Below are 23,102 nucleotides of genomic sequence, written 5' to 3'. Positions count from 1 at the left end.
GGTTTCTGACTGCTCGACCACCCCCCTTAGGCCATGTGCAGGCACAATGACACCCACACGGCCCAGCCCACAGCCCTGGGGAGGCCTGGGTTCAGCCAGGGCCTGAGCTCCGAGGACCATGCTGCTCTCAGACCAGGCTCCTTCTTCTCATAAGTGGTGTGGCCCTGGACAAGCATATGCCCCTCAGGGTTGCCCCAGTCTCTCCATCTGCAGAGTGGGGGTCATTCTCCCATCTGCTTCCTAGGTCTGTCGGCCTACGAGCAGCTCCATGCCTTTCCACCTGGGGCCGATATCACGTGGAGCTCGTGCGCTGAGACTTCAGAAAGAAAGATTCCATCCAGGGCTGACACAGCACAGAATGGGGCAGAACGAGGCCTGGATGCGCCGTGGAACCCAGGAAAAGGCACTCCCCCTCCTGACTGTTTTGAGACCCCGCATCCAAGTTGGAGGACCGAAAGGAAGACTCGAAGGTCTCCCTCTCTTATAGAAAAGAGTAGCCAACTTTCTGGTCCTCTGTTTCCATTGAGATTCTGTTCAAGGGTCCCAGCTCGGCTTCTGCGGGTGGCTGAGCTTCTAATGGCTCCCTGCGTTCTTGTCTTTTCCTCTCCAAACCTTCCGTCCTTTTCCCCCTTCTGGGGTGGAAGGGCGCTGTCATTGCTTCTACCTTCGAGACAGATTGAGGAATAGTCTGGACCATCGACTCCTTTCCTCTCTTTGGTTCCGTGTCTCTCTCTGGCTGTGTCCCTCTCTTTTCCTTTCTCAATTCCGTCTGTGTCTTCCTCTTTCTCTCTCGTGTGTGGATGGATGGATGGATGCTAGGGATGCACATGTATATGATTAGATGAGGGTTATGTTTTAGGGATAGGTTAGAGGGAGAGAAAGGCTTTAGGTCAGAGTTGGTCATGGGGGAAGGGTCAAGGGTGGTGGTGGTGTTTCTTGGAATCTGAGTGCTGTGCATTCTTCGTCTCTTCCCATATGAACCCCTTCTCAGATACACCACTTGCAAGGAGTCTCTCGTGTTCCGTTTCCTATCTTTTGCATTTGTGAATGCTTAGCCTCTCTGTTGTGAATAGGTTCCATTGGATGGAAACCCAGTGGTGTACTTCGTTTACCTCTTTCCCTTACTTGAAGAGACCCATTTCGACCTCCGCCCAGCAAATGGCAAGGAGACTCTGATGTTAAGGAGCCTTTGACCTACGCTTCTTTCTAGCTATCTCATGACATCAGTCTTTAGGGTGAGGTTTTTCCCCGATATTGAGGTGGTATGAGATCAAACCCAATAGCGTTCTTCAGATGTAGCTGTCTGGTTTTCCCATGGACATTGATTGAAGAGGCTTTCTTGTTCCCATTTGGATATTCTCACCGTCTGTGTCAGAGATGAGTTGACCATGGATGCTGGGGTTTGTTTCTGGACCCTCAACTTTATTCCATCGATCTGGATCTGTGTGTGTTGTTGTATTCCCAATAGCATACTGTCCTGCTGCTGCTGCTGCGGCTAAGTCACTTCAGTCGTGTCTGACTCTGCAAGACCCCATGGCCTGTAGCCTACCAGGCTCCTCCGTCCAGGACATTTTCCAGGCAAGAGTACTGGAGTGGGTCGCCATTGCCTTCTCCGATACTCTCCTGAGGATCCTAGTTTGGTCGTCTAATTTCCTTTCACACAACCTTGGATGTCCGTATCGGGGCTTTTTCGTCGGATTGTATTGACAATGTAGGCTCTTTTCTGTTTCCGTACCCCTTTTGCAATTCTTTGTTCGGTGCGAAAATGCATTGGCATTTTGGGAGGAATAGCATGGAAGCTGTGGATTGCCATGTGGGGCTGTGACATGATTTTCCCAGTAGGAATTCTTTCAAGCCCTGAGCACAGCTTCTCTTTCCAGTGATTGGTGTGGGCTTGATCTTCCTCCTTCCATCTCTCGCCGTTTTGTGAGAACAGGTCCATCCTTCCCTTCTGGGGTAGATGGACTCGTGGATATCACTTCAGTGAATGGCATTGTCAGTGGGGGTGATAATTCCCTTCTCATTGGAAGACTTTGCTGTGAGTATTAGAAATGCAAGTGACTTCTCTTCCCCTTCCTCCCTGTCCATGTCTCAGAGCCACCGGGAAACAGAGGCCTCATCCACGGTCACACAGGCCTGAGGGGGTGCAACTAGACTGTTGTTTCTTCAGGCCCTCAGTGCTGGACATCATCCGGGATACTCTGTGTGTGTCTTCCTCCGTCTGGTGTCCCTTCAGACCTTTCCCTAGTTTTCACAGGCTTGTTGTGTTGGCGTTCTTTGTCTGTTTGGAGACACATCCTTGATAAGCTTTGTGTTTCCACTCATTCGTCTCGCGATGTATGGCCTGTCTTTTGCTTTTGTAATGAGGTCTTTCCCACAGTAGATATCTTTGATTTTGCAAAGTCCACTGTATTCTCTGGGTTTTTTTTGTGGACTGCCTTTTAGTTTTGTGTGTGAAGACTCAAAGCACGTGTCCGGTTTCTGCTCATTGTTCTTCTAGATTTGTGACAAGTTTTCATGGAAAGTTTGTCTAGGGATAACTGGAAGTGAACTCGGTGTAAGGTGTCAAGTCTCCATCTCCATTCATGTCATCCCCTGCAGTTTCCAATTCCCTGTTCCTGAGTGGTTTTGGAGATCTTGTGGGAAGGTTGGTTGCATTGGAGTTTGCATTTCCACCTTGATTCGATTCACACTGTTCTGCCCTCAGGGACACTGTCAAGGGGGAGTGAGGAGCAGCCTGCACTTCCAGCAGTGACCACACGGTGGGGCGAGTGCTGCTCTCCCCTCTGGGAGCCCCAGGCCACAGGCATCCCAGTGAGGAGCCAGCTCTGTGCTCAGCTGAAAGGAGTTAGTCTCTCAGGAGCCTCGGAGCCCTTGCCTTTGGATCACCCAGGGTGGGCATTTACTGGGACAGAAAAAATTGCCCTGAATTCCATGGACGGAAGAGCCTGGCTGTGTAGAGTTGGTGAGTTGCCGTGAATCAGACACAACTGAGGACACAAAAATTCAATAGATTAAAACACATTTTGGGGGTGGGGGGGAGTGAAAGTGGGTGATGTGGGTTTTTTTGTCTTATATAATAGCCAAGGGAAATCTAGTTTAAACCTAAATTCACATAGATGGGAAAGGTATAGCTCTCCGTCACCCTATTTAAAAAAAAAAAAAAACTACTAAACTTTTCTGAAAGTTTATTTAGTAGCTTCCTTGAGCAGTTTATTGTGGAGCATTTTTTTTTTCTGTGACATTGGCCTCATTAAAAATTATGGTTTGCCTTTAGTGGATAATTTTGTTCATTGGTTTCTTAGAGAACCTTGGTAATCTTTGAGTTTCCTGGGGAGTATGGTCACATGACCTGGCCCTGGCCAATCGGTGTGTTCCACCTCCCTGGCCACTGTGATTGGCTCCGGGCTGGGGCAGTGCCCAATCGGGGCCCAGGGCCGGGCCTCACGTTGGAAGCCAGGGGAAGACGAGCTCTCGTCCTGCTGGGGTAGGGGAAGGGGTGGGGCCGGGGGAGGTCAGGCTCCAGCAGTGGGAGGGGCTTGAGGTCCGCCTGCGGCAGTTGGTGACGTTCCTGCTCCCCTCAGGGCAGAGCCGCCGGCCTGAGAATGAGGGCGCTGCTGAGCCCAGGGGCTGGGATGGCCCGTTGCTGCTGTGGTCCCAGAGCTCCACCCGAGACCTGAGGGAAGCCGTCTGCCCGTGAGTCCTCTCCCGCTTGTCTGTCAGCTTGTTTGAAGCATGCTGGGTTTTCTGCCCAGCTGGCTAAGGGGAGTCCCTGGAAATGCAAGGGTGTGGGTTTTGGCAGACTTCAGGGAAGACATGCCAGATGAGCCTGGGAGACTCCAGCTTAAGCTGGATTCAGGAGATATCTCTTCGGGCCAGCTAGTAATTGTAGGATAAGCCTAATGAGTCTTCACAGGATGAAGAGAGTAACGTGCCAAGGTAGCAATTGATGTCCTCATTCGAGAGGATGAAGCTGGTGCTCAGAGAAGGGGGGAACTTGGCCACAGCAAGGAGGTGTGCACCCAGACAGAACCCCCCAGATCCGGCCATTGGAGCTCAGGGAGGCCACTGGTGTGGCTTGTCCCTGTGGCAGGGCCCGAGGCAGGCAGCCCACCCTGATTCCTGCGGGGGCCTGACTTGGGAAGTGCCATCTGGTAGCTTTGAGACTCACCAAACCAAATTGCACTGGAGAGAGGAGGGACACCTTCCTTCATCCACCCCCCACCCCCGCCGGATTCCCACATACCCTGACCCCTTTCTCTCGATTTCGGAGCCATTTCCAGAGTCCCGCTCATATGACCTCATTTGAAGTGCACTGTGGACGGGCTGCCATCTGCAGCTGCTACCACAGCAGCCAAGGGCTTTAGCTCCCGACTACCTCCCTTCCTTTGGAACTTGGGGGCCCTCTACTCCCCACTTGCACACCACAGACCTTTGCTGAGGATTGTGGGGACCCTCACTCAGTTTGCAGCACGTTGTAGCCATCCCTGTCCTCCCTTGAAACTCAGCTTGTGAGCTCCTTTGGAGCAGCGTGGCCCACCTGGCTGCAACGGAAGAGACACAGCTGACAGTGAAACAACAGCTTAGATCTGAGAGCCGGAAAGCTCTGTCAAAAGGGACCTCCCTCTTCACACCGTAGAGGCTGTAGGAGCCGCCAGGCTTTCGGAACCAGTGCTGGGGCCAAAATGACTCCACAGCTGTTTTCCTTCCTGGGGAGGGTTCTGGCTCGAGCGGGAATGGCTCAAGTCTCCTAAGGTTCTGAAAGCCCACTGTGTGCAGATTCACGGTACACAGAGAGGAAAAGGTGGAGTCCTAGCCTGGAGGTGGTCACAGCTCACGGATGAGCCAGGCAGGCAGGCAGGCAGGGCATGAGAACACCTGAGCTGCCTTCATGAGTGAATGGTGTGGGGGCAGAGGAAGAGAAGCCGGTCTGCTCCCTCGTGTGGTGCCCAGGGCAGGTTGTCCCCAGAGGAAACCCTTACGACGGTGAGGACTATCACTGCTGTTTCCCAAGGGGTTCCGTCGGTGCGTGTCTTCCCCGGAGCGGTCAGGCCGTCTCTCAAGTACACTGGCCATGGGCATTGCCTCTCCTTGGAACTTCCCATGTGTTTCTCTTTTTTATGGAACAGTGATTTTCTAGAGTGGTTCTGGGCCACAAGGATGTTGGGTCATTTTCTAGCCTTCTGTCATGAAGAACGCTTTCCTGGGCATGGGGGTGGTTTGTTGTTCCAGCTCCCTTTCTTGGCTTCTTTTGGGAGCTGGTGCAACAAGAGGAGCTCAGCCTCTGCCTTCTGGCTGAGATGTCACCCTTCAAACAGCAATGCCTGCCTGGAGATAATGATGGCAGTTGCCAAAAGGGCTTCGTTTGGCACATGGTATCTTGAAAGGACGTACACCGTCCTTTCAGCTATCAAAGGCTAGTTCAAATGACATAAAAATGAGAACTCTCCAATGGAGTCTTACAGTAGGTGGAGAGTCCGAAAAACACTCCTTCAGTCATTTCGCTGAGAGTCACTGATTGGGGACACCAAGAATATAGGAAGGAATGCAGAAAGAAAAGATGAAATTGTGTTCAGGATCGGGGGGAGGGATGAACAGGGCGTGCTTGCCTTGAATCCAGGCTTTGTTGGGGGGTGGGGCATAAAGATGGAACGGGTCTGAAACTACAAAGTGGTGATGGTAACACAGTATCACCAGAGTTACACAACAGTGTTCCCAGATTGCAACAATGATGAAAAAGTTTACTAATCCCAACTTAACCAACAAAAATCCAGGAAACCATACAAAAAATAAAACATCACCAGAAAGGTGGAAACAAACCACATGCAAAGCAGTTCAGGGGAAAGGAACTCCATGTCCCCTGGGGGCAGACCGAGTTGCCGGCATCCACGGTGAGCAGACAGGGATGGAGGCTGCAGAGCCGACCGCTCCCCTGGACGTGGTGTTTCCGGTAAGGGCTCTGGGTCTCTGTCCAGAGCGGGGGCTCTTTCTCCCTGCAGGGCTGGGTGAGTCATCGTGGGCGTCTGGGTGTTGCGCGGGAGCCAGGGCAGGCTCTCCCTGCCGAGGCGGTGACTCTTCCTCTGCCTCGGGTTCTCTTGCCAAAGCCCGAGCAGGTAGAGGTGCACGTGGAGGTGGAGGTTCTCGCTGAGGGGGTGGGACATCAGTGCCTGGGGCTGGGGGTCCTGCAGGCACGGAGATCCGATCTGCCCGGTGTGCTGGCCAGTACCCAGCTGGCCTGGTGTCTCTGCGAGGGCAAGTCTCGCTTCTCCATCTGCCCTCGGTGGATCCCTGGGTCCTGCACCTGGAGCCACCACCTGTGTGGGGACAGGTCTGGGAAGTGGAGCCTGGTTCCAGTTGGAGGCCAGTGCTAGAGCTGGGGGAGAAGCAAAGTTTGCCCACAGGCCAGCCTTGGCATGTGCGTACCCCGGGACAGAAACCTTCCAAGAGGTTCCCAAAGAATACCCAGCGTCAGATGTCTTTTGGGACTGAAGTGTGCAAGATGGGGGCGGGGGGTGTGAGGCCAGCGCTTGCTGCAGGCCCAGCAGCAGCTTTCGAGGACTCGTCCCTGTGTAGCTCAGCACCCCTCCCCACACACTCCCGTGCACCAGCCCCAGCGTCCTCACCTCTGTGCTGTGGCGTGCTGGGCTCCAGGTCCTCCTGGTGCCTCAGAGGCCGGGGTTCTCTGGACTCTGGGTCGGAGCCGGGTGTGCTGAGCTCCGTGGAAGCCTCAGACTGGGCCGCCGGCTGTATCCTGGGCGGTGTCTCGGCAGCAGGCCTTCCCCACCTCCGCGTCTCCCTCGGTGGGGCTGATGCCTCCGTGGGCACGCTGACCTGGAGCCTGCACTGGGCCTCACGGGCGGGCGGGTGGTGCTCCGACCCCTCCCTCTGGGAGCTGGATGGGGTGTCCCCGTCCTCGGCCTCATCACGTGGGAAGCTCTGCAACGACAGTGACCGTCAGCCAGCCATGCTGGGAGTTTTCCGAGCTGGGCCTGGCCAGTGGAGCCGCTGCTTCTGCCTGCTCGAACTTCTCTTCCCAGAAGGGTCAGAGACGTGTGTCTGCTCAGATCCCCACCCGGGAGGAAAGAGACCCATCTGAGGGTGTGAGGTCAGCCTGGCCGGTCGGCGCTGCCCACACTCTCCCCATCCCGCCCAGCCTGCTCTCCCCTGGGGTGTGGGCACAACTTGTCCACAGGCTTCTGACCCCACATCCGCCTGGGCTTCCTTGAGGGAGACACAGCCCGAGAAACCCGCATCCCCACACACAGGCAAAGGACCCGGTGTTTCCGGGTGGCATGGGAGAGGTGGCCTGGCCCGGCCTGGGGCTCCCCGTGTTACCTTTCTGTTTCTCCGGGCAAAGGGCCAGAGGCCTCTCGGGGGTGTCCTGAGCCAACGTCGACAGGGTGCCCACGCACACTGCCTGTGAGCTCTCCTGAGGCCCCGGCCTCTGGGCAGGGGCAAACAGCAGAACATCTTGGCAGCAAGTGATCTGGCTGGGGGCTCCTCTCCGCTCTGGAGGCCTGGATACCCGGATTGCGGGTTCTGTTGGGTTCTGTTGCCGGCAGGTGACATCATTTCCTGGGGTTCGTGCTGAGGTCCCTTCCTCAAAACTTCCCAAGGGAATCTCTGGGTTTCTGACTGCTCGACCACCCCCCTTAGGCCATGTGCAGGCACAATGACACCCACACGGCCCAGCCCACAGCCCTGGGGAGGCCTGGGTTCAGCCAGGGCCTGAGCTCCGAGGACCATGCTGCTCTCAGACCAGGCTCCTTCTTCTCATAAGTGGTGTGGCCCTGGACAAGCATATGCCCCTCAGGGTTGCCCCAGTCTCTCCATCTGCAGAGTGGGGGTCATTCTCCCATCTGCTTCCTAGGTCTGTCGGCCTACGAGCAGCTCCATGCCTTTCCACCTGGGGCCGATATCACGTGGAGCTCGTGCGCTGAGACTTCAGAAAGAAAGATTCCATCCAGGGCTGACACAGCACAGAATGGGGCAGAACGAGGCCTGGATGCGCCGTGGAACCCAGGAAAAGGCACTCCCCCTCCTGACTGTTTTGAGACCCCGCATCCAAGTTGGAGGACCGAAAGGAAGACTCGAAGGTCTCCCTCTCTTATAGAAAAGAGTAGCCAACTTTCTGGTCCTCTGTTTCCATTGAGATTCTGTTCAAGGGTCCCAGCTCGGCTTCTGCGGGTGGCTGAGCTTCTAATGGCTCCCTGCGTTCTTGTCTTTTCCTCTCCAAACCTTCCGTCCTTTTCCCCCTTCTGGGGTGGAAGGGCGCTGTCATTGCTTCTACCTTCGAGACAGATTGAGGAATAGTCTGGACCATCGACTCCTTTCCTCTCTTTGGTTCCGTGTCTCTCTCTGGCTGTGTCCCTCTCTTTTCCTTTCTCAATTCCGTCTGTGTCTTCCTCTTTCTCTCTCGTGTGTGGATGGATGGATGGATGCTAGGGATGCACATGTATATGATTAGATGAGGGTTATGTTTTAGGGATAGGTTAGAGGGAGAGAAAGGCTTTAGGTCAGAGTTGGTCATGGGGGAAGGGTCAAGGGTGGTGGTGGTGTTTCTTGGAATCTGAGTGCTGTGCATTCTTCGTCTCTTTCCATATGAACCCCTTCTCAGATACACCACTTGCAAGGAGTCTCTCGTGTTCCGTTTCCTATCTTTTGCATTTGTGAATGCTTAGCCTCTCTGTTGTGAATAGGTTCCATTGGATGGAAACCCAGTGGTGTACTTCGTTTACCTCTTTCCCTTACTTGAAGAGACCCATTTCGACCTCCGCCCAGCAAATGGCAAGGAGACTCTGATGTTAAGGAGCCTTTGACCTACGCTTCTTTCTAGCTATCTCATGACATCAGTCTTTAGGGTGAGGTTTTTCCCCGATATTGAGGTGGTATGAGATCAAACCCAATAGCGTTCTTCAGATGTAGCTGTCTGGTTTTCCCATGGACATTGATTGAAGAGGCTTTCTTGTTCCCATTTGGATATTCTCACCGTCTGTGTCAGAGATGAGTTGACCATGGATGCTGGGGTTTGTTTCTGGACCCTCAACTTTATTCCATCGATCTGGATCTGTGTGTGTTGTTGTATTCCCAATAGCATACTGTCCTGCTGCTGCTGCTGCGGCTAAGTCACTTCAGTCGTGTCTGACTCTGCAAGACCCCATGGCCTGTAGCCTACCAGGCTCCTCCGTCCAGGACATTTTCCAGGCAAGAGTACTGGAGTGGGTCGCCATTGCCTTCTCCGATACTCTCCTGAGGATCCTAGTTTGGTCGTCTAATTTCCTTTCACACAACCTTGGATGTCCGTATCGGGGCTTTTTCGTCGGATTGTATTGACAATGTAGGCTCTTTTCTGTTTCCGTACCCCTTTTGCAATTCTTTGTTCGGTGCGAAAATGCATTGGCATTTTGGGAGGAATAGCATGGAAGCTGTGGATTGCCATGTGGGGCTGTGACATGATTTTCCCTATAGGAATTCTTTCAAGCCCTGAGCACAGCTTCTCTTTCCAGTGATTGGTGTGGGCTTGATCTTCCTCCTTCCATCTCTCGCCGTTTTGTGAGAACAGGTCCATCCTTCCCTTCTGGGGTAGATGGACTCGTGGATATCACTTCAGTGAATGGCATTGTCAGTGGGGGTGATAATTCCCTTCTCATTGGAAGACTTTGCTGTGAGTATTAGAAATGCAAGTGACTTCTCTTCCCCTTCCTCCCTGTCCATGTCTCAGAGCCACCGGGAAACAGAGGCCTCATCCACGGTCACACAGGCCTGAGGGGGTGCAACTAGACTGTTGTTTCTTCAGGCCCTCAGTGCTGGACATCATCCGGGATACTCTGTGTGTGTCTTCCTCCGTCTGGTGTCCCTTCAGACCTTTCCCTAGTTTTCACAGGCTTGTTGTGTTGGCGTTCTTTGTCTGTTTGGAGACACATCCTTGATAAGCTTTGTGTTTCCACTCATTCGTCTCGCGATGTATGACCTGTCTTTTGCTTTTGTCATGAGGTCTTTCCCACAGTAGATATCTTTGATTTTGCAAAGTCCACTGTATTCTCTGGGTTTTTTTTGTGGACTGCCTTTTAGTTTTGTGTGTGAAGACTCAAAGCACGTGTCCGGTTTCTGCTCATTGTTCTTCTAGATTTGTGACAAGTTTTCATGGAAAGTTTGTCTAGGGATAACTGGAAGTGAACTCGGTGTAAGGTGTCAAGTCTCCATCTCCATTCATGTCATCCCCTGCAGTTTCCAATTCCCTGTTCCTGAGTGGTTTTGGAGATCTTGTGGGAAGGTTGGTTGCATTGGAGTTTGCATTTCCACCTTGATTCGATTCACACTGTTCTGCCCTCAGGGACACTGTCAAGGGGGAGTGAGGAGCAGCCTGCACTTCCAGCAGTGACCACACGGTGGGGCGAGTGCTGCTCTCCCCTCTGGGAGCCCCAGGCCACAGGCATCCCAGTGAGGAGCCAGCTCTGTGCTCAGCTGAAAGGAGTTAGTCTCTCAGGAGCCTCGGAGCCCTTGCCTTTGGATCACCCAGGGTGGGCATTTACTGGGACAGAAAAAATTGCCCTGAATTCCATGGACGGAAGAGCCTGGCTGTGTAGAGTTGGTGAGTTGCCGTGAATCAGACACAACTGAGGACACAAAAATTCAATAGATTAAAACACATTTTGGGGGTGGGGGGGAGTGAAAGTGGGTGATGTGGGTTTTTTTGTCTTATATAATAGCCAAGGGAAATCTAGTTTAAACCTAAATTCACATAGATGGGAAAGGTATAGCTCTCCGTCACCCTATTTAAAAAAAAAAAAAAACTACTAAACTTTTCTGAAAGTTTATTTAGTAGCTTCCTTGAGCAGTTTATTGTGGAGCATTTTTTTTTTCTGTGACATTGGCCTCATTAAAAATTATGGTTTGCCTTTAGTGGATAATTTTGTTCATTGGTTTCTTAGAGAACCTTGGTAATCTTTGAGTTTCCTGGGGAGTATGGTCACATGACCTGGCCCTGGCCAATCGGTGCGTTCCACCTCCCTGGCCACTGTGATTGGCTCCGGGCTGGGGCAGTGCCCAATCGGGGCCCAGGGCCGGGCCTCACGTTGGAAGCCAGGGGAAGACGAGCTCTCGTCCTGCTGGGGTAGGGGAAGGGGTGGGGCCGGGGGAGGTCAGGCTCCAGCAGTGGGAGGGGCTTGAGGTCCGCCTGCGGCAGTTGGTGACGTTCCTGCTCCCCTCAGGGCAGAGCCGCCGGCCTGAGAATGAGGGCGCTGCTGAGCCCAGGGGCTGGGATGGCCCGTTGCTGCTGTGGTCCCAGAGCTCCACCCGAGACCTGAGGGAAGCCGTCTGCCCGTGAGTCCTCTCCCGCTTGTCTGTCAGCTTGTTTGAAGCATGCTGGGTTTTCTGCCCAGCTGGCTAAGGGGAGTCCCTGGAAATGCAAGGGTGTGGGTTTTGGCAGACTTCAGGGAAGACATGCCAGATGAGCCTGGGAGACTCCAGCTTAAGCTGGATTCAGGAGATATCTCTTCGGGCCAGCTAGTAATTGTAGGATAAGCCTAATGAGTCTTCACAGGATGAAGAGAGTAACGTGCCAAGGTAGCAATTGATGTCCTCATTCGAGAGGATGAAGCTGGTGCTCAGAGAAGGGGGGAACTTGGCCACAGCAAGGAGGTGTGCACCCAGACAGAACCCCCCAGATCCGGCCATTGGAGCTCAGGGAGGCCACTGGTGTGGCTTGTCCCTGTGGCAGGGCCCGAGGCAGGCAGCCCACCCTGATTCCTGCGGGGGCCTGACTTGGGAAGTGCCATCTGGTAGCTTTGAGACTCACCAAACCAAATTGCACTGGAGAGAGGAGGGACACCTTCCTTCATCCACCCCCCACCCCCGCCGGATTCCCACATACCCTGACCCCTTTCTCTCGATTTCGGAGCCATTTCCAGAGTCCCGCTCATATGACCTCATTTGAAGTGCACTGTGGACGGGCTGCCATCTGCAGCTGCTACCACAGCAGCCAAGGGCTTTAGCTCCTGACTACCTCCCTTCCTTTGGAACTTGGGGGCCCTCTACTCCCCACTTGCACACCACAGACCTTTGCTGAGGATTGTGGGGACCCTCACTCAGTTTGCAGCACGTTGTAGCCATCCCTGTCCTCCCTTGAAACTCAGCTTGTGAGCTCCTTTGGAGCAGCGTGGCCCACCTGGCTGCAACGGAAGAGACACAGCTGACAGTGAAACAACAGCTTAGATCTGAGAGCCAGAAAGCTCTGTCAAAAGGGACCTCCCTCTTCACACCGTAGAGGCTGTAGGAGCCGCCAGGCTTTCGGAACCAGTGCTGGGGCCAAAATGACTCCACAGCTGTTTTCCTTCCTGGGGAGGGTTCTGGCTCGAGCGGGAATGGCTCAAGTCTCCTAAGGTTCTGAAAGCCCACTGTGTGCAGATTCACGGTACACAGAGAGGAAAAGGTGGAGTCCTAGCCTGGAGGTGGTCACAGCTCACGGATGAGCCAGGCAGGCAGGCAGGCAGGGCATGAGAACACCTGAGCTGCCTTCATGAGTGAATGGTGTGGGGGCAGAGGAAGAGAAGCCGGTCTGCTCCCTCGTGTGGTGCCCAGGGCAGGTTGTCCCCAGAGGAAACCCTTACGACGGTGAGGACTATCACTGCTGTTTCCCAAGGGGTTCCGTCGGTGCGTGTCTTCCCCGGAGCGGTCAGGCCGTCTCTCAAGTACACTGGCCATGGGCATTGCCTCTCCTTGGAACTTCCCATGTGTTTCTCTTTTTTATGGAACAGTGATTTTCTAGAGTGGTTCTGGGCCACAAGGATGTTGGGTCATTTTCTAGCCTTCTGTCATGAAGAACGCTTTCCTGGGCATGGGGGTGGTTTGTTGTTCCAGCTCCCTTTCTTGGCTTCTTTTGGGAGCTGGTGCAACAAGAGGAGCTCAGCCTCTGCCTTCTGGCTGAGATGTCACCCTTCAAACAGCAATGCCTGCCTGGAGATAATGATGGCAGTTGCCAAAAGGGCTTCGTTTGGCACATGGTATCTTGAAAGGACGTACACCGTCCTTTCAGCTATCAAAGGCTAGTTCAAATGACATAAAAATGAGAACTCTCCAATGGAGTCTTACAGTAGGTGGAGAGTCCGAAAAACACTCCTTCAGTCATTTCGCTGAGAGTCACTGATTGGGGACACCAAGAATATAGGAAGGAATGCAGAAAGAAAAGATGAAATTGTGTTCAGGATCGGGGGGAGGGATGAACAGGGCGTGCTTGCCTTGAATCCAGGCTTTGTTGGGGGGTGGGGCATAAAGATGGAACGGGTCTGAAACTACAAAGTGGTGATGGTAACACAGTATCACCAGAGTTACACAACAGTGTTCCCAGATTGCAACAATGATGAAAAAAGTTTACTAATCCCAACTTAACCAACAAAAATCCAGGAAACCATACAAAAAATAAAACATCACCAGAAAGGTGGAAACAAACCACATGCAAAGCAGTTCAGGGGAAAGGAACTCCATGTCCCCTGGGGGCAGACCGAGTTGCCGGCATCCACGGTGAGCAGACAGGGATGGAGGCTGCAGAGCCGACCGCTCCCCTGGACGTGGTGTTTCCGGTAAGGGCTCTGGGTCTCTGTCCAGAGCGGGGGCTCTTTCTCCCTGCAGGGCTGGGTGAGTGATCGTGGGCATCTGGGTGTTGCGCGGGAGCCAGGGCAGGCTCTCCCTGCCGAGGCGGTGACTCTTCCTCTGCCTCGGGTTCTCTTGCCGAAGCCCGAGCAGGTAGAGGTGCACGTGGAGGTGGAGGTTCTCGCTGAGGGGGTGGGACATCAGTGCCTGGGGCTGGGGGTCCTGCAGGCACGGAGATCCGATCTGCCCGGTGTGCTGGCCAGTACCCAGCTGGCCTGGTGTCTCTGCGAGGGCAAGTCTCGCTTCTCCATCTGCCCTCGGTGGATCCCTGGGTCCTGCACCTGGAGCCACCACCTGTGTGGGGACAGGTCTGGGAAGTGGAGCCTGGTTCCAGTTGGAGGCCAGTGCTAGAGCTGGGGGAGAAGCAAAGTTTGCCCACAGGCCAGCCTTGGCATGTGCGTACCCCGGGACAGAAACCTTCCAAGAGGTTCCCAAAGAATACCCAGCGTCAGATGTCTTTTGGGACTGAAGTGTGCAAGATGGGGGGCGGGGGGTGTGAGGCCAGCGCTTGCTGCAGGCCCAGCAGCAGCTTTCGAGGACTCGTCCCTGTGTAGCTCAGCACCCCTCCCCACACACTCCCGTGCACCAGCCCCAGCGTCCTCACCTCTGTGCTGTGGTGTGCTGGGCTCCAGGTCCTCCTGGTGCCTCAGAGGCCGGGGTTCTCTGGACTCTGGGTCGGAGCCGGGTGTGCTGAGCTCCGTGGAAGCCTCAGACTGGGCCGCCGGCTGTATCCTGGGCGGTGTCTCGGCAGCAGGCCTTCCCCACCTCCGCGTCTCCCCCGGTGGGGCTGATGCCTCCGTGGGCACGCTGACCTGGAGCCTGCACTGGGCCTCACGGGCGGGCGGGTGGTGCTCCGACCCCTCCCTCTGGGAGCTGGATGGGGTGTCCCCGTCCTCGGCCTCATCACGTGGGAAGCTCTGCAACGACAGTGACCGTCAGCCAGCCATGCTGGGAGTTTTCCGAGCTGGGCCTGGCCAGTGGAGCCGCTGCTTCTGCCTGCTCGAACTTCTCTTCCCAGAAGGGTCAGAGACGTGTGTCTGCTCAGATCCCCACCCGGGAGGAAAGAGACCCATCTGAGGGTGTGAGGTCAGCCTGGCCGGTCGGCGCTGCCCACACTCTCCCCATCCCGCCCAGCCTGCTCTCCCCTGGGGTGTGGGCACAACTTGTCCACAGGCTTCTGACCCCACATCCGCCTGGGCTTCCTTGAGGGAGACACAGCCCGAGAAACCCGCATCCCCACACACAGGCAAAGGACCCGGTGTTTCCGGGTGGCATGGGAGAGGTGGCCTGGCCCGGCCTGGGGCTCCCCGTGTTACCTTTCTGTTTCTCCGGGCAAAGGGCCAGAGGCCTCTCGGGGGTGTCCTGAGCCAACGTCGACAGGGTGCCCACGCACACTGCCTGTGAGCTCTCCTGAGGCCCCGGCCTCTGGGCAGGGGCAAACAGCAGAACATCTTGGCAGCAAGTGATCCGGCTGGGGGCTCCTCTCCGCTCTGGAGGCCTGGATACCCGGATTGCGGGTTCTGTTGGGTTCTGTTGCCGGCAGGTGACATCATTTCCTGGGGTTCGTGCTGAGGTCCCTTCCTCAAAACTTCCCAAGGGAATCTCTGGGTTTCTGACTGCTCGACCACCCCCCTTAGGCCATGTGCAGGCACAATGACACCCACACGGCCCAGCCCACAGCCCTGGGGAGGCCTGGGTTCAGCCAGGGCCTGAGCTCCGAGGACCATGCTGCTCTCAGACCAGGCTCCTTCTTCTCATAAGTGGTGTGGCCCTGGACAAGCATATGCCCCTCAGGGTTGCCCCAGTCTCTCCATCTGCAGAGTGGGGGTCATTCTCCCATCTGCTTCCTAGGTCTGTCGGCCTACGAGCAGCTCCATGCCTTTCCACCTGGGGCCGATATCACGTGGAGCTCGTGCGCTGAGACTTCAGAAAGAAAGATTCCATCCAGGGCTGACACAGCACAGAATGGGGCAGAACGAGGCCTGGATGCGCCGTGGAACCCAGGAAAAGGCACTCCCCCTCCTGACTGTTTTGAGACCCCGCATCCAAGTTGGAGGACCGAAAGGAAGACTCGAAGGTCTCCCTCTCTTATAGAAAAGAGTAGCCAACTTTCTGGTCCTCTGTTTCCATTGAGATTCTGTTCAAGGGTCCCAGCTCGGCTTCTGCGGGTGGCTGAGCTTCTAATGGCTCCCTGCGTTCTTGTCTTTTCCTCTCCAAACCTTCCGTCCTTTTCCCCCTTCTGGGGTGGAAGGGCGCTGTCATTGCTTCTACCTTCGAGACAGATTGAGGAATAGTCTGGACCATCGACTCCTTTCCTCTCTTTGGTTCCGTGTCTCTCTCTGGCTGTGTCCCTCTCTTTTCCTTTCTCAATTCCGTCTGTGTCTTCCTCTTTCTCTCTCGTGTGTGGATGGATGGATGGATGCTAGGGATGCACATGTATATGATTAGATGAGGGTTATGTTTTAGGGATAGGTTAGAGGGAGAGAAAGGCTTTAGGTCAGAGTTGGTCATGGGGGAAGGGTCAAGGGTGGTGGTGGTGTTTCTTGGAATCTGAGTGCTGTGCATTCTTCGTCTCTTTCCATATGAACCCCTTCTCAGATACACCACTTGCAAGGAGTCTCTCGTGTTCCGTTTCCTATCTTTTGCATTTGTGAATGCTTAGCCTCTCTGTTGTGAATAGGTTCCATTGGATGGAAACCCAGTGGTGTACTTCGTTTACCTCTTTCCCTTACTTGAAGAGACCCATTTCGACCTCCGCCCAGCAAATGGCAAGGAGACTCTGATGTTAAGGAGCCTTTGACCTACGCTTCTTTCTAGCTATCTCATGACATCAGTCTTTAGGGTGAGGTTTTTCCCCGATATTGAGGTGGTATGAGATCAAACCCAATAGCGTTCTTCAGATGTAGCTGTCTGGTTTTCCCATGGACATTGATTGAAGAGGCTTTCTTGTTCCCATTTGGATATTCTCACCGTCTGTGTCAGAGATGAGTTGACCATGGATGCTGGGGTTTGTTTCTGGACCCTCAACTTTATTCCATCGATCTGGATCTGTGTGTGTTGTTGTATTCCCAATAGCATACTGTCCTGCTGCTGCTGCTGCGGCTAAGTCACTTCAGTCGTGTCTGACTCTGCAAGACCCCATGGCCTGTAGCCTACCAGGCTCCTCCGTCCAGGACATTTTCCAGGCAAGAGTACTGGAGTGGGTCGCCATTGCCTTCTCCGATACTCTCCTGAGGATCCTAGTTTGGTCGTCTAATTTCCTTTCACACAACCTTGGATGTCCGTATCGGGGCTTTTTCGTCGGATTGTATTGACAATGTAGGCTCTTTTCTGTTTCCGTACCCCTTTTGCAATTCTTTGTTCGGTGCGAAAATGCATTGGCATTTTGGGAGGAATAGCATGGAAGCTGTGGATTGCCATGTGGGGCTGTGACATGATTTTCCCAGTAGGAATTCTTTCAAGCCCTGAGCACAGCTTCTCTTTCCAGTGATTGGTGTGGGCTTGATCTTCCTCCTTCCATCTCTCGCCGTTTTGTGAGAACAGGTCCATCCTTCCCTTCTGGGGTAGATGGACTCGTGGATATCACTTCAGTGAATGGCATTGTCAGTGGGGGTGATAATTCCCTTCTCATTGGAAGACTTTGCTGTGAGTATTAGAAATGCAAGTGACTTCTCTTCCCCTTCCTCCCTGTCCATGTCTCAGAGCCACCGGGAAACAGAGGCCTCATCCACGGTCACACAGGCCTGAGGGGGTGCAACTAGACTGTTGTTTCTTCAGGCCCTCAGTGCTGGACATCATCCGGGATACTCTGTGTGTGTCTTCCTCCGTCTGGTGTCCCTTCAGACCTTTCCCTAGTTTTCACAGGCTTGTTGTGTTGGCGTTCTTTGTCTGTTTGGAGACACATCCTTGATAAGCTTTGTGTTTCCACTCATTCGTCTCGCGATGTATGACCTGTCTTTTGCTTTTGTAATGAGGTCTTTCCCACAGTAGATATCTTTGATTTTGCAAAGTCCACTGTATTCTCTGGGTTTTTTTTGTGGACTGCCTTTTAGTTTTGTGTGTGAAGACTCAAAGCACGTGTCCGGTTTCTGCTCATTGTTCTTCTAGATTTGTGACAAGTTTTCATGGAAAGTTTGTCTAGGGATAACTGGAAGTGAACTCGGTGTAAGGTGTCAAGTCTCCATCTCCATTCATGTCATCCCCTGCAGTTTCCAATTCCCTGTTCCTGAGTGGTTTTGGAGATCTTGTGGGAAGGTTGGTTGCATTGGAGTTTGCATTTCCACCTTGATTCGATTCACACTGTTCTGCCCTCAGGGACACTGTCAAGGGGGAGTGAGGAGCAGCCTGCACTTCCAGCAGTGACCACACGGTGGGGCGAGTGCTGCTCTCCCCTCTGGGAGCCCCAGGCCACAGGCATCCCAGTGAGGAGCCAGCTCTGTGCTCAGCTGAAAGGAGTTAGTCTCTCAGGAGCCTCGGAGCCCTTGCCTTTGGATCACCCAGGGTGGGCATTTACTGGGACAGAAAAAATTGCCCTGAATTCCATGGACGGAAGAGCCTGGCTGTGTAGAGTTGGTGAGTTGCCGTGAATCAGACACAACTGAGGACACAAAAATTCAATAGATTAAAACACATTTTGGGGGTGGGGGGGAGTGAAAGTGGGTGATGTGGGTTTTTTTGTCTTATATAATAGCCAAGGGAAATCTAGTTTAAACCTAAATTCACATAGATGGGAAAGGTATAGCTCTCCGTCACCCTATTTAAAAAAAAAAAAAAAACTACTAAACTTTTCTGAAAGTTTATTTAGTAGCTTCCTTGAGCAGTTTATTGTGGAGCATTTTTTTTTTCTGTGACATTGGCCTCATTAAAAATTATGGTTTGCCTTTAGTGGATAATTTTGTTCATTGGTTTCTTAGAGAACCTTGGTAATCTTTGAGTTTCCTGGGGAGTATGGTCACATGACCTGGCCCTGGCCAATCGGTGCGTTCCACCTCCCTGGCCACTGTGATTGGCTCCGGGCTGGGGCAGTGCCCAATCGGGGCCCAGGGCCGGGCCTCACGTTGGAAGCCAGGGGAAGACGAGCTCTCGTCCTGCTGGGGTAGGGGAAGGGGTGGGGCCGGGGGAGGTCAGGCTCCAGCAGTGGGAGGGGCTTGAGGTCCGCCTGCGGCAGTTGGTGACGTTCCTGCTCCCCTCAGGGCAGAGCCGCCGGCCTGAGAATGAGGGCGCTGCTGAGCCCAGGGGCTGGGATGGCCCGTTGCTGCTGTGGTCCCAGAGCTCCACCCGAGACCTGAGGGAAGCCGTCTGCCCGTGAGTCCTCTCCCGCTTGTCTGTCAGCTTGTTTGAAGCATGCTGGGTTTTCTGCCCAGCTGGCTAAGGCGAGTCCCTGGAAATGCAAGGGTGTGGGTTTTGGCAGACTTCAGGGAAGACATGCCAGATGAGCCTGGGAGACTCCAGCTTAAGCTGGATTCAGGAGATATCTCTTCGGGCCAGCTAGTAATTGTAGGATAAGCCTAATGAGTCTTCACAGGATGAAGAGAGTAACGTGCCAAGGTAGCAATTGATGTCCTCATTCGAGAGGATGAAGCTGGTGCTCAGAGAAGGGGGGAACTTGGCCACAGCAAGGAGGTGTGCACCCAGACAGAACCCCCCAGATCCGGCCATTGGAGCTCAGGGAGGCCACTGGTGTGGCTTGTCCCTGTGGCAGGGCCCGAGGCAGGCAGCCCACCCTGATTCCTGCGGGGGCCTGACTTGGGAAGTGCCATCTGGTAGCTTTGAGACTCACCAAACCAAATTGCACTGGAGAGAGGAGGGACACCTTCCTTCATCCACCCCCCACCCCCGCCGGATTCCCACATACCCTGACCCCTTTCTCTCGATTTCGGAGCCATTTCCAGAGTCCCGCTCATATGACCTCATTTGAAGTGCACTGTGGACGGGCTGCCATCTGCAGCTGCTACCACAGCAGCCAAGGGCTTTAGCTCCCGACTACCTCCCTTCCTTTGGAACTTGGGGGCCCTCTACTCCCCACTTGCACACCACAGACCTTTGCTGAGGATTGTGGGGACCCTCACTCAGTTTGCAGCACGTTGTAGCCATCCCTGTCCTCCCTTGAAACTCAGCTTGTGAGCTCCTTTGGAGCAGCGTGGCCCACCTGGCTGCAACGGAAGAGACACAGCTGACAGTGAAACAACAGCTTAGATCTGAGAGCCGGAAAGCTCTGTCAAAAGGGACCTCCCTCTTCACACCGTAGAGGCTGTAGGAGCCGCCAGGCTTTCGGAACCAGTGCTGGGGCCAAAATGACTCCACAGCTGTTTTCCTTCCTGGGGAGGGTTCTGGCTCGAGCGGGAATGGCTCAAGTCTCCTAAGGTTCTGAAAGCCCACTGTGTGCAGATTCACGGTACACAGAGAGGAAAAGGTGGAGTCCTAGCCTGGAGGTGGTCACAGCTCACGGATGAGCCAGGCAGGCAGGCAGGCAGGGCATGAGAACACCTGAGCTGCCTTCATGAGTGAATGGTGTGGGGGCAGAGGAAGAGAAGCCGGTCTGCTCCCTCGTGTGGTGCCCAGGGCAGGTTGTCCCCAGAGGAAACCCTTACGACGGTGAGGACTATCACTGCTGTTTCCCAAGGGGTTCCGTCGGTGCGTGTCTTCCCCGGAGCGGTCAGGCCGTCTCTCAAGTACACTGGCCATGGGCATTGCCTCTCCTTGGAACTTCCCATGTGTTTCTCTTTTTTATGGAACAGTGATTTTCTAGAGTGGTTCTGGGCCACAAGGATGTTGGGTCATTTTCTAGCCTTCTGTCATGAAGAACGCTTTCCTGGGCATGGGGGTGGTTTGTTGTTCCAGCTCCCTTTCTTGGCTTCTTTTGGGAGCTGGTGCAACAAGAGGAGCTCAGCCTCTGCCTTCTGGCTGAGATGTCACCCTTCAAACAGCAATGCCTGCCTGGAGATAATGATGGCAGTTGCCAAAAGGGCTTCGTTTGGCACATGGTATCTTGAAAGGACGTACACCGTCCTTTCAGCTATCAAAGGCTAGTTCAAATGACATAAAAATGAGAACTCTCCAATGGAGTCTTACAGTAGGTGGAGAGTCCGAAAAACACTCCTTCAGTCATTTCGCTGAGAGTCACTGATTGGGGACACCAAGAATATAGGAAGGAATGCAGAAAGAAAAGATGAAATTGTGTTCAGGATCGGGGGGAGGGATGAACAGGGCGTGCTTGCCTTGAATCCAGGCTTTGTTGGGGGGTGGGGCATAAAGATGGAACGGGTCTGAAACTACAAAGTGGTGATGGTAACACAGTATCACCAGAGTTACACAACAGTGTTCCCAGATTGCAACAATGATGAAACAGTTTACTAATCCCAACTTAACCAACAAAAATCCAGGAAACCATACAAAAAATAAAACATCACCAGAAAGGTGGAAACAAACCACATGCAAAGCAGTTCAGGGGAAAGGAACTCCATGTCCCCTGGGGGCAGACCGAGTTGCCGGCATCCACGGTGAGCAGACAGGGATGGAGGCTGCAGAGCCGACCGCTCCCCTGGACGTGGTGTTTCCGGTAAGGGCTCTGGGTCTCTGTCCAGAGCGGGGGCTCTTTCTCCCTGCAGGGCTGGGTGAGTCATCGTGGGCGTCTGGGTGTTGCGCGGGAGCCAGGGCAGGCTCTCCCTGCCGAGGCGGTGACTCTTCCTCTGCCTCGGGTTCTCTTGCCAAAGCCCGAGCAGGTAGAGGTGCACGTGGAGGTGGAGGTTCTCGCTGAGGGGGTGGGACATCAGTGCCTGGGGCTGGGGGTCCTGCAGGCACGGAGATCCGATCTGCCCGGTGTGCTGGCCAGTACCCAGCTGGCCTGGTGTCTCTGCGAGGGCAAGTCTCGCTTCTCCATCTGCCCTCGGTGGATCCCTGGGTCCTGCACCTGGAGCCACCACCTGTGTGGGGACAGGTCTGGGAAGTGGAGCCTGGTTCCAGTTGGAGGCCAGTGCTAGAGCTGGGGGAGAAGCAAAGTTTGCCCACAGGCCAGCCTTGGCATGTGCGTACCCCGGGACAGAAACCTTCCAAGAGGTTCCCAAAGAATACCCAGCGTCAGATGTCTTTTGGGACTGAAGTGTGCAAGATGGGGGGCGGGGGGTGTGAGGCCAGCGCTTGCTGCAGGCCCAGCAGCAGCTTTCGAGGACTCGTCCCTGTGTAGCTCAGCACCCCTCCCCACACACTCCCGTGCACCAGCCCCAGCGTCCTCACCTCTGTGCTGTGGCGTGCTGGGCTCCAGGTCCTCCTGGTGCCTCAGAGGCCGGGGTTCTCTGGACTCTGGGTCGGAGCCGGGTGTGCTGAGCTCCGTGGAAGCCTCAGACTGGGCCGCCGGCTGTATCCTGGGCGGTGTCTCGGCAGCAGGCCTTCCCCACCTCCGCGTCTCCCCCGGTGGGGCTGATGCCTCCGTGGGCACGCTGACCTGGAGCCTGCACTGGGCCTCACGGGCGGGCGGGTGGTGCTCCGACCCCTCCCTCTGGGAGCTGGATGGGGTGTCCCCGTCCTCGGCCTCATCACGTGGGAAGCTCTGCAACGACAGTGACCGTCAGCCAGCCATGCTGGGAGTTTTCCGAGCTGGGCCTGGCCAGTGGAGCCGCTGCTTCTGCCTGCTCGAACTTCTCTTCCCAGAAGGGTCAGAGACGTGTGTCTGCTCAGATCCCCACCCGGGAGGAAAGAGACCCATCTGAGGGTGTGAGGTCAGCCTGGCCGGTCGGCGCTGCCCACACTCTCCCCATCCCGCCCAGCCTGCTCTCCCCTGGGGTGTGGGCACAACTTGTCCACAGGCTTCTGACCCCACATCCGCCTGGGCTTCCTTGAGGGAGACACAGCCCGAGAAACCCGCATCCCCACACACAGGCAAAGGACCCGGTGTTTCCGGGTGGCATGGGAGAGGTGGCCTGGCCCGGCCTGGGGCTCCCCGTGTTACCTTTCTGTTTCTCCGAGCAAAGGGCCAGAGGCCTCTCGGGGGTGTCCTGAGCCAACGTCGACAGGGTGCCCACTCACACTGCCTGTGAGCTCTCCTGAGGCCCCGGCCTCTGGGCAGGGGCAAACAGCAGAACATCTTGGCAGCAAGTGATCCGGCTGGGGGCTCCTCTCCGCTCTGGAGGCCTGGATACCCGGATTGCGGGTTCTGTTGGGTTCTGTTGCCGGCAGGTGACATCATTTCCTGGGGTTCGTGCTGAGGTCCCTTCCTCAAAACTTCCCAAGGGAATCTCTGGGTTTCTGACTGCTCGACCACCCCCCTTAGGCCATGTGCAGGCACAATGACACCCACACGGCCCAGCCCACAGCCCTGGGGAGGCCTGGGTTCAGCCAGGGCCTGAGCTCCGAGGACCATGCTGCTCTCAGACCAGGCTCCTTCTTCTCATAAGTGGTGTGGCCCTGGACAAGCATATGCCCCTCAGGGTTGCCCCAGTCTCTCCATCTGCAGAGTGGGG

General features: G+C 54.8%; 2 protein-coding genes and 2 long non-coding RNA genes across 5 annotated transcripts in view; 1 reads left to right on the top strand and 3 right to left on the bottom strand.

The window, feature by feature from the left end:
- Positions 1–23,102, top strand: part of LOC145527606 (uncharacterized) — a 109,861-nt gene that overhangs the window by 35,447 nt on the left and 51,312 nt on the right. Inside the window, exons 15-23 of the long non-coding RNA XR_014069768.1 lie at positions 245–470; positions 2,708–2,965; positions 3,585–3,696; positions 7,871–8,096; positions 10,334–10,591; positions 11,211–11,322; positions 15,499–15,724; positions 17,962–18,219; positions 18,840–18,951. This is a non-coding gene — a long non-coding RNA (uncharacterized LOC145527606). The remainder of the gene's footprint in view (positions 1–244; positions 471–2,707; positions 2,966–3,584; positions 3,697–7,870; positions 8,097–10,333; positions 10,592–11,210; positions 11,323–15,498; positions 15,725–17,961; positions 18,220–18,839; positions 18,952–23,102) is intronic.
- Positions 5,717–7,511, bottom strand: LOC145527674 (uncharacterized). Its single transcript, XR_014069847.1, has 2 exons — positions 7,336–7,511; positions 5,717–6,936 (listed from the first exon to the last, which is right to left on the bottom strand). It is a non-coding gene; the product is annotated as an uncharacterized LOC145527674 (long non-coding RNA).
- On the bottom strand, positions 13,357–15,133 carry LOC145527539 (uncharacterized). The gene is made up of 3 exons (XM_081545638.1): positions 14,964–15,133; positions 14,252–14,564; positions 13,357–14,000 (listed from the first exon to the last, which is right to left on the bottom strand). Exons 1-3 carry the CDS (start codon positions 15,096–15,098, stop codon positions 13,372–13,374), a joined length of 1,077 nt encoding a protein of 358 aa, XP_081401764.1. The 5' UTR covers positions 15,099–15,133; the 3' UTR covers positions 13,357–13,371.
- On the bottom strand, positions 20,976–22,791 carry LOC145527513 (uncharacterized). 2 transcript variants are annotated; one of them, XM_081545606.1, is made up of 3 exons: positions 22,592–22,791; positions 21,880–22,192; positions 20,976–21,628 (listed from the first exon to the last, which is right to left on the bottom strand). In XM_081545606.1, exons 1-3 carry the CDS (start codon positions 22,724–22,726, stop codon positions 21,000–21,002), a joined length of 1,077 nt encoding a protein of 358 aa, XP_081401732.1. In that variant the 5' UTR covers positions 22,727–22,791; the 3' UTR covers positions 20,976–20,999. The 2 variants fall into 2 exon arrangements, with proteins under 2 accessions (XP_081401732.1, XP_081401733.1); XM_081545607.1 differs by having other exon boundaries at positions 20,976–21,569; positions 22,592–22,768.

This window comes from Giraffa tippelskirchi, chromosome 11, assembly GCF_054371585.1.
Source record: "Giraffa tippelskirchi isolate mGirTip1 chromosome 11, T2T-mGirTip1v1.2.pri, whole genome shotgun sequence".
NCBI lineage: Eukaryota > Metazoa > Chordata > Mammalia > Artiodactyla > Giraffidae > Giraffa > Giraffa tippelskirchi.
Note: the sequence above shows the minus strand (reverse complement) of the source record. Positions and strands in the feature narration are given on the sequence as shown.